At 38.5% G+C, this 9,788-nt stretch overlaps 2 protein-coding genes and 1 long non-coding RNA gene across 3 annotated transcripts; 1 reads left to right on the top strand and 2 right to left on the bottom strand.

Moving 5' to 3' along the window:
- Window positions 1–2,494: 2,494 nt before the first annotated feature.
- LOC137247893 (uncharacterized) lies at window positions 2,495–3,702 on the bottom strand. Its single transcript, XR_010951929.1, has 3 exons — window positions 3,454–3,702; window positions 3,207–3,400; window positions 2,495–2,661 (listed from the first exon to the last, which is right to left on the bottom strand). It is a non-coding gene; the product is annotated as an uncharacterized lncRNA (long non-coding RNA).
- Window positions 3,703–6,432: 2,730 nt separating this feature from the next.
- Window positions 6,433–8,709, top strand: LOC137249734 (protein D7-like). Its single transcript, XM_067781532.1, has 2 exons — window positions 6,433–6,954; window positions 7,022–8,709. The coding sequence occupies exons 1-2, from the start codon at window positions 6,778–6,780 to the stop codon at window positions 7,904–7,906; spliced, it is 1,062 nt and encodes a 353-aa protein (XP_067637633.1). The 5' UTR covers window positions 6,433–6,777; the 3' UTR covers window positions 7,907–8,709.
- Window positions 8,090–9,410, bottom strand: LOC137249735 (gametocyte-specific factor 1 homolog). The gene is made up of 2 exons (XM_067781533.1): window positions 9,125–9,410; window positions 8,090–9,066 (listed from the first exon to the last, which is right to left on the bottom strand). The coding sequence occupies exons 1-2, from the start codon at window positions 9,302–9,304 to the stop codon at window positions 8,758–8,760; spliced, it is 489 nt and encodes a 162-aa protein (XP_067637634.1). The 5' UTR covers window positions 9,305–9,410; the 3' UTR covers window positions 8,090–8,757.
- Between the last annotated feature and the right edge of the window lie 378 nt (window positions 9,411–9,788).

Here is a 9,788-nt window from a genome sequence, read left to right as displayed (position 1 = left end):
GAAATTTTCGATATCGAAAAAGTGGGCGTGGTTATAGTCCGATATCGTTCATTTTAAATAGCGATCTGAGATGAGTGCTCAGGAACCTACATACCAAATTTCATCAAGATACCTCAAAATTTACTCAAGTTATCGTGTTAACGGACGGACGGACGGACGGACGGACATGGCTCAATCAAATTTTTTTTCGATCCTGATTATTTTGATATATGGAAGTCTATATCTATCTCGATTCCTTTATATATGTACAACCAACCGTTATCCAATCAAACTTAATATACTCTGTGAGCTCTGCTCAACTGAGTATAAAAAGAGATCGAAGAGAGTTCCTCCTCTTGCTTCAATGATATTTTCCTCCGCTGATGTTATCAATTTCTCCTCGTATGGTCCACCACCAGTTCGAGACTTTGAGCTCCGGTTAAAAGTTAGTTTTCGCTTCGCTTGGTATTTTTGTTCAGCATATACCTACAAATTATAAATATCACAGAATTACAAATTATCATACCAAGAGATGAGTGTTCCGATCGGTTTTTTGATTTACCTTTCGCCACATTTTTGCATCTTTCGTAGGTGGGCCTACAGCGTTAAGTTTTTTAGATAGATCCTCCCACAATCGTTGAGATGTCGCCTTTCCTTGGGCACAATTTGGTATGATGTTTTTGGCCAGGTTGGGGTGCTGCTGCATAAATTCTCCCATCATCTCCTTTTGCTTATAATTAAGCTTATTTAGATGCGTCCTTTGGGGAAACAAACATTTTATATTATAAATACTTTTAACTAATTTTATATTTATTTACTTACATTATTAAACTCGAAATTTTCCTTTTAATGTTTGATAAAATTTTCCTTTTTAGTTGTGCTAAGATCACTTTACTTTTTTAAAAACAAATTTAAAACGTAAGAACTATAAATTCGTTTAATTTTCAAACTACTACCAATTTTTAATGCACTCGAACGTCTTTTTGCTATCGTATGAAATTTTTTGACGTTTACGATTTGTTGTGTACGTTCACTGAACACATAATACCGAATTTCGATAGCAGCTATTCGTTCACGTATCACGTAATACCAAATAAGTACTTTTAAGAGACGAGTGTTCAGTTCACGGAATACGTAATTCGGGCCCTGCTAATGTATCTACTCGGGTATGTTACTGGCATTTTGAAGGGTGCAGAGATGGGCCCTAGGTTTGGTTAGATCCTAGCTCCGAGCCACCGCCTACTATTTTTCTGATAATACCCGATAAGATACTTAACCAGTTAGTTTCAAAAGTAACCGTACGATATCACGATGCAAGTTTCCAAAGTAACCGACAACGTGATAATTGTCAGAAGCGTTACTTAGTTATATACCCGAACCATCGTATCCGTGCAGGCCTCTAGTAGTAACTGAATTGTATTCTGCGTGTCAGTTCATACTTACCAACATATTTGCCCTAGGTTTGGTTAGATTATAAGTTGAAGCTTAAAAAAAAGGTTACTACAAACCGCAGCGAGACCGTAGCCACTGGAGGAGGACCGTACGCCCATCGAAGTTTATCTGCGCTAGAGAGATCCGTGGATGAGCTACTGAACCTCCAAGAAGCCGCCAACCCGACAGGACAGTTCTTTGGAACCAATAATCCGGGTGATAACGGGCGTGGAACCAATATTCCGGGTAATAACGGAAAAAGGATCAACGTTATAAAACATTTTTAACTTTATTTATTACTATTTAATAAACTTGTTTTTTACATTTCTGTTTGTGCACAAATAAATAATAAAAACAGATGACAGAAACGTCAAATTCGGATGAACTAATTAAATTTGTTTGAATGGCAATGACACATTGCAGTCGAATAAGTTCATTCGCCACTCACAATGCAAATTTGATGTGAATTCGCCAATACGTTCGACTCGCCAAATATATTCGCTTCGCAAGTGACAATATGCGTATAACTTCCGCTTTCGGATTCTTGATCTAGACGTGATACCTCACTCGAAAAATTTGGCCTAAATTTCGGTGGGTACCGTAAACTGCACTATTACCAATGTAAATAATGTTGTTGTTGTTGTAGCGATAAGGACACTCCCCGTTATCGACTTTGTTGGTCCTTTACCGAATGCAGATCGGGTACGTTCCGGGAACAATTAAGGTACTAGCCCGACCATATCGGGAGCGATTTATACGCATATTGTCACTTGCGAAGCGAATATATTTGGCGAGTCGAACAGATTGGCGAATTCACATCAAATTTGCATTGTGAGTGGCGAATGAACTTATTCGACTGCAATGTGTCATTGCCATTCAAACAAATTTAATTAGTTCATCCGAATTTGACGTTTCTGTCATCTGTTTTTATTATTTATTTGTGCACAAACAGAAATGTAAAAAACAAGTTTATTAAATAGTAATAAATAAAGTTAAAAATGTTTTATAACGTTGATCTTTTTTCCGTTATTACCCGGAATATTGCTTCCACGCCCGTTATCACCCGGATTATTGGTTCCAAAAGACTGTCCTGTCGGGTTGGCGGCTTCTTGAAGGTTCAATAGCTCATCCACGGATCTCTCTAGCGCAGATAAACTTCGCTGGGCGTACGGTCCTCCTCCAGTGGCTACGGTCTCGCTGCGGTTTGTAGAAACCTTTTTTTTTAAGCTTCAACTTATAATCTAACCAAACCTAGGACAAATATATTGGTAAGTATGAACTGACACGCAGAATACAATTCAGTTACTACTAGAGGCCTGCACGGATACGATGGTTCGGGTATATAACTAAGTAAAGCTTCTGACAATTATCACGTTGTCGGTTACTTTGGAAACTTGCATCGTGATATCGTACGGTTACTTTTGAAACTAACTGGTCAAGTATCTTATCGGGTATTATCAGAAAAATAGTAGGCGGTGGCTCGGAGCTAGGATCTAACCAAACCTAGGGCCCATCTCTGCACCCTTCACAATGCCAGTAACATACCCGAGTAGATACATTAGCAGGTAAAGCTGCTTTACTCGAGTCGATTTCCTGGTAAATTTTCTCAAACAAAGTGCCTACTTGTATATGATGTTTGAATTGAGTTGGGAGTCAAAAAAACCATCACTAATTCGACTCGTGTAAAGCAGCCTTAAGTATCAAAAGTAACTCCAGTCAGTAACCGTACGATGCTACGATGCCACGATTCTGCGATGTATACTTTTGTATTATTCGTGCAGGTATATTCTTCTTACCTTGTTCCACTCGCGCCCGTTACGTATTGGAGGACCTATGGAGTTAAGATCCGTGGCGAAATGGTCCCACAATTCTGCCATGCTCCTCCTGGTCTCTCCAAAATTCCCCATGCCTCTGGCGACGTCTGGATTATTTTCCATCAGCTCGACCAGCTTTTGGAATTGCTGCGGCGTTGTTCTTCTCATTCTGAAAACTTCATTTATTCAAACCAATAAATAACTCAATTTAATTTAATGAATTACTCACTTTTATTTATTTATTCAATTTATTTACTTTTTTCAATTGAAAACATTCAAATAAATGCCAATGCGTCCTTTTCTATTTTCAAGCGCGAACAAAATAAGCATTCGACAAATTTTGACAGATTTGGCGAAGCGAATATGATTTTTTCGCTTGTGGCAATTCGACAAATTCATCTTCGTCACTCATTCGACTTTTTTTTGCGAATTCGCTAGCGATTCGCATCTCGCAATTCGAGACCGCGAAATTCGACAAAATTTTCATTCGGTTCGCAAGTGACAATATGCGTATTAGTATGACATGAAACCTTGTAGGCCATCCCGTCGATTCTATACAACTTAATATGGTAACGATTTAAAAGACGGTGCACCACCTAATTTTTATCAAAAATTATCAAACGAGGAATCAAAAGACGCGCCTCGAGCTCCGTTTTTATTATTATTTGATATTTTTAAATTAGGTGGTGCACCGTCTTGTAAAACGTTACCCTTAATATTATTTTTGGCGAAGGCCGCCAACGCAAAAAGATGGTCTCTGCAACAAAATTTTTAATTTCCGTCACTTGTCACAACTAAAATGAACTTAATATTATTTTGGGCGAAGGCCGCCAACGCAAAAAGATGGTCTCTGCAAAAAAATTTTTTATTTCCGTTACATGCACTGATGACCTGATACGAAACATATTTTCTCTCAATTCGTTTCCAGGAATGGGTCTTGAAGTTCATTCGATTGTAAACAAAAGTTCATTCGTTTCCAAGAACATCAGATGGCTATAGAGATGCATAAGCTACCCAAAAAAAAACTGCAAGAAATCCGTTCGGTTTCATTATTTTCAAAAAAATCTGCAAGGTGATAAAAACTTATTAAAATTTATAAAAAAGGCAAAGTTTTGTAGAAATATTGGGGAATATTTAGAACAAGGTGCAAGATTTCCAACTTTTCTTTTTTTCGAGGGGTGGCGGGGGTCCTAAAAATCACAAAATTATCATCCGCAACTCTAGGAAACTCTTAGTTTATGAAATATAAGCCTTTTAATTTCCAAATTTAGTAAAATTTCAACTTAAGTCCTGCACTTAAAATTCGGGTCGCACATGTCGATAGCGATATCAAAAGACGCGTATTTGCTTCAAGATTCAGAATCCGAAAGCAGAAACTACATTCGTTTAAAAGTTATTCGCGGAAAACCCGTCGGTACTATTGTCGCTTTTTTCGTTCTTGCAATTAAACAAATGAAGGTGGTGAATAGTGTTGCCAGCTCCGCAACAATATCTTTTTAACTTGGTAGAAGATTATAAGGTGGTGACACGTCGACATAAATGCAAACAAACATACACTATCAATGTATTTTGTTCTGTAATTCTTTGAATAATTTGAAATTAATGTATTTAATTGGAACAAGTGCAGAATACATACATTTGTCAAAAAAAAAAAATGGAGTTTATAGAGATTTTTATGCTGATTCCAACGGTATTTCTGCGTAGAACACATTTCTGCATAGGCGGCCTTCGGCCGCGCTTATAAAAAATAACCCTGGGCTACGCCATGCCAAGTTGTTGTTGTTGTTGTTGTAGCAATGCTCGCCCCACCTAATAGCCGCGGCCGATCACAAATTGTCATCAATATCCTCTAACGGGAGTCCAAGGAAACTTGCCGTTTCAACAGGGGTGGACCATAAGGAAAGGGGTGTTAGAGGCGTTGGTTCCACATTACAATTAAAGAGATGGTTGGTGTCATGTGGGGACACATTGCAAGCAGGGCATACATTTTGTATGTCGGGGTTGATTCTGGATAGGTAAGAGTTTAACCTGTTACAGTATCCAGAACGAAGTTGAGCAAGAGTGACACGCGTTTCCCTGGGGAGTATGCGTTCCTCTTCTGCGAGTTCTGGATATTTTTCTTCAAGTACTGGATTCACCGGGCAATTCCCGACATAAAGGTCCGACGCCTGTCTATGGAGTTCACCAAGGGCCTGCTTGTGTTTTTCCGCTTCATACGGCTGGGTTCTCAGGTGTCGTATTTCCTCAAAATGCTTACGGAGATGACTTCTTAGGCCCCTAGGCGGTGCTGGTTCGTCAATCAGATGTCTATTGGGATGCCCAGGTTTCTGGGTATTCAACAGGAACTGTTTGGTCAGCATCTCATTTCTCTCCCTGATGGGGAGTATTCTCGCCTCATTATGCAGATGGTGTTCTGGGGACATAAGAAGACAGCCCGTGGCGATTCTGAGAGCAGTATTTTGGCAGGCCTGTAGTTTCTTCCAGTGGGTGGTTTTTAGGCTTGGCGACCATATGGGTGACGCGTAGCACGTAATCGGCTGGCTAATTGCTTTGTATGTGGTCAAGAGCGTTTCTTTATCTTTTCCCCAGGTACTGCCAGCAAGGGATTTGAGGATTTTATTACGGCTCTGAATTCTTGGAACAATTGCGGTTGCGTGCGCATCAAAATGTAGATCCTGCTCAAACGTCACACCCAAGATTTTGGGGTGTAGGACAGTCGGTAGCGTAGTGCCATCGACGTGGATGTTCAATATGGTCGACATTTGGGGCGTCCATGTTGTAAATAAGGTCGCGGAAGATTTAGTCGGTGACAATGACAGGTTTCGCGAGGCAAAAAAACTGGAGATTCCAATGCCAAGTCCGGGTGTGTGGTATAACCGTGGATACCGCCACGGTGATATCCTTCTGCGTAGCACACCTTCTGCGCAGCACCCCAAATAATATTAGACTACAATTATTAAAAGTGTTTTACAAAAACAAAATACATTAATAGTGTATGTTTGTTTGCATTTATATCGACGTGCCCAAGATAAAAAGATATTGTTGCGGAGCTGGCAACACTATTCACCACCGTCATTTGTTTTCGTTTGTTTAATTGCAACAACGAAAAAAGCGACAATAGTACCGACGGGTTTTCCGCGAATAACTTTTAAACGAGACGAAAAATGTAGTTTCTGCTTTCAGGTTCTGAATCTGACGCAAATGCGCGTCTTTTGATACCGCTATCGACATGTGCGAACCGAATTTTAAGTGCAGGACTTTAGTGGAGAGCGAAAAAACCTTTGAATGTGTGGGTGTACTAGTTACCTCCGTCTTGTAGGGTATCTGTAATGGGCCCTTTATTCTTCGATCAACTTTGGTAAAACCGTATTTTGTATTTTTGCAACACTCAATTTTGATCTTGGCAGCACTGCCATACAAAATCGAACACAGTTAACATACTGTCAAATGTCAATACATACGGAAATTTGCAGCTGTAGAATTTGTTTTAATAGAGCACGCTGCTTAATTAAAATAATATTGTGCCGTGAAAAGAAAATAGTTTCAGTTAATTATGTTTTCTTTGGAAAACGATAGCGATGTCGTCGTTTGCCCCTATAATAAAGCACATCGTTTATTGCGGAGAAGATTGCAATCTCATCTGATCAAGTGCCGCAAAAACTATCCTCAACTCGAACTACAAAAATGTCCATTCAATGTTACACACCATATACCGGAACCTGAATTTGCAGTAAGTACTTACAAAAGTATTAAATAACAAAAGTCCAAGGTTGACACGGGCAATTATTTATCTTTAGATTCATGTCACAAACTGTCCCGATCGAAAACTCATAACCCAATACAAATATGATACAGTAGAAGTTAAAGACGAAGTACGTGTTAAACATGCTCCAGTTGAATGCGATGAAAATTGGGATGATACAGAAGTTGAAGATTATGATCCACAAAAATTCATAGATAAGAAAAATGTATTGCGCAAGCCTTTTGGTGTGCCACCGGCAGAACGCAAGAAGTTTATTAAAAGTGAACGTAAGCGTTTAGGCGATGATGGCGAATATAGTGACAGTGAAGAGGATGACGAAGCAGAGTTGGAAAATTTAGCTAAACAAGCGCTTAAACAAGAAAAAAACAACTCCGAAAACGAAGATGAAACAGCATCGACAACTGTAAAAGCAAAGCGTGCTATTTCGGCATCTCCATCGCCACCACCAACCGAAGCAGCAAAAAAACCGTCGGCAAAATCTCGCAGTCGTTCACCAAAAAATAAAAAATCAAAGCGAAAGTCGAAGTCAAGAAGCCGTTCACCAGTTACTTCAGCATTCTATAGACGTATTCATGGTCGTGACTCGCGTTCGCCGCAGCCACCACCAGCACCTCGTTATAAGGAACCGTCATATATACGTGAACGTTCGCCCGTAGATAATGCAGCCTACAATATAGATGATGATCCGTACTATAGTGGTGGAAGCAGCAGCTCCTCGCAGCGCAATGACAATTACAGAGTAATGGGTAGGGAGAATCATCTTTCACAATACCCTGAGGATTTATATTCCCCAAGTGCAGCATATATCGTGCCTCCACTTGTTGCTTATCCGACACGCTTGCCAACATATGGACGCGGCGCTCATCGTGGTTATGGCTATGATCGCAGAAGTGAATATCGTAATGGTCATTTTCCATAATTTCTTACACGTTTTTTTAAATTTATCAGATGGAATTTATATTCGAATTCCTTTGCATGCGATATAATGGCAGAAAACAAATTATTATGATATATACATCGTTAATGTATTATGTCAACATAAAATATGCATGTTCTAGTTATAAGTTATGCATATTAAATGCACAAATAATTCCTTTAACCATTTTCTTTAAATTTGCTTAACTTTGTTTTTATATTTTCGACTATATGCTTTTCATTTAAAAATTATTGTCGCTCGTAAACAGTTTTTAGGAACATCAAGGATGTATATAGATTTATTAAGCTCAAACTTAAAATACGTATGTACTTCATTTTCATTTCAATAAAGATAGACAAAGAAGTGAACACCAAAAGTGTTCTTTTATCATATATATGTATGTATATTACACATACCGCCAGTTTTTTGAAAGCAGATGTAATTCAAAATTTGATGAGAAAAACCAAAGTTTTACTTTTTCATACCCATTAATTAAATCCAAACACCATTAGGAGGGTCATCTTTGACTTTAGGAATATTCTATGTATGTGAACATAACCTCACAAGGCGCTGTTCTGGGGTATCTCAAAATGCACTGCAACAACAACTGTTCTGGGTATCTCAAAATGTCGGAAAATTTTGAATCAAATCTGTTTACAATAAAACGGGTGATATATGACTTATTAACGCTATGAAAAGTATAAAAAAATTCAGGTCTGTAATAAAGTTAACTTCTTGCGTTAAGGCAAACTTAAAACTTAAGAATTCAATAGAGCTAAATTAAAAAAAAAAAAAAAAACAAATAATCTTATCCTCTTGCTTTCTGAAAACTTTTTCATTTCCAACCCAACGCTTTATAAATTTTGCAAACGTTTTCGTTCAGCTTCACGAAAAGCAGCGCGTTGTGATGGTTGCATTCCTACGGGCAATCGTAGAATATTTGCCTTTTCAGCGTATGCTCTGGGATTGTACGATGGTACACGTGGTAGATTATCCCAATTTTGTGAAGTTTCTAATTCAAAAGTTTCATTTGCTGTTTCATATGTTGTATTTGTGTCATCATTAAACGTGCTTCCCATGGAGGAAGTCAATCCCTGTACCTGCGACTCGTTGCTTTTAAATACCTCGAATGATTGGCGATTTGGGCAATTGCTAACGTGCCACTACCAAAGAGGATATCGTGTATTAACTAATATTTTCAAATATATGTTTTGCACTTACATCTATTTCCTGTTTATTAACACGATGTGTTATATTAAATGGGCAAACCACCACTTCAGAGTTCGGATACGATTTTCGGCAACGCACTAAATGTACTTGAAAACGTGAACGCAATATTTGATGCGACACATTGTATGGGCAGGTTAATAATTCTGATTCTTCCCCAACGCGTTTGAACATTGCACAAGATACTCTATTAAAATAGCTTTGAAGGATTGAGTTTAAAATCGCGCCTTTCTTCTTTATACCTTTTAAAAAATAAAGAAAAAAAACGGTAAATGGTAGAGGTGCAAAACTAGCAATGGCACCATCGATAGTTTTATTTTTGGATAACCATCCACAGTTTTCTCTCGATGGTCGATAGCTTTTTTAAATGCGTTTTTCAGGGAAGTCTTTAAATATTCATTCACATACATCCTCGAATTTCTCCAAGAAAATATCAGTGCTTACTGACCTCGACAACAACAATCCGAAGGCAGAAAAGAAAAACTTTAACACTGTCCGGAAAATATTGCTATGGTCCACTTGGGAGATTCAACCTTGGAACGTACCAGTTGGCTAGCGATAGGGAAAAGGTAGGATTCACCATTCATGTCTGCCTGGGGTGGTTAAAACAAAATTTTGTTGGTTTCGTGCGGGTGGCATCGCCAAAAAAATTCCCATA

This window comes from Eurosta solidaginis, chromosome 4 (genome assembly GCF_040869045.1).
Source record: "Eurosta solidaginis isolate ZX-2024a chromosome 4, ASM4086904v1, whole genome shotgun sequence".
Lineage (NCBI taxonomy): Eukaryota > Metazoa > Arthropoda > Insecta > Diptera > Tephritidae > Eurosta > Eurosta solidaginis.
Note: the sequence above shows the minus strand (reverse complement) of the source record. Positions and strands in the feature narration are given on the sequence as shown.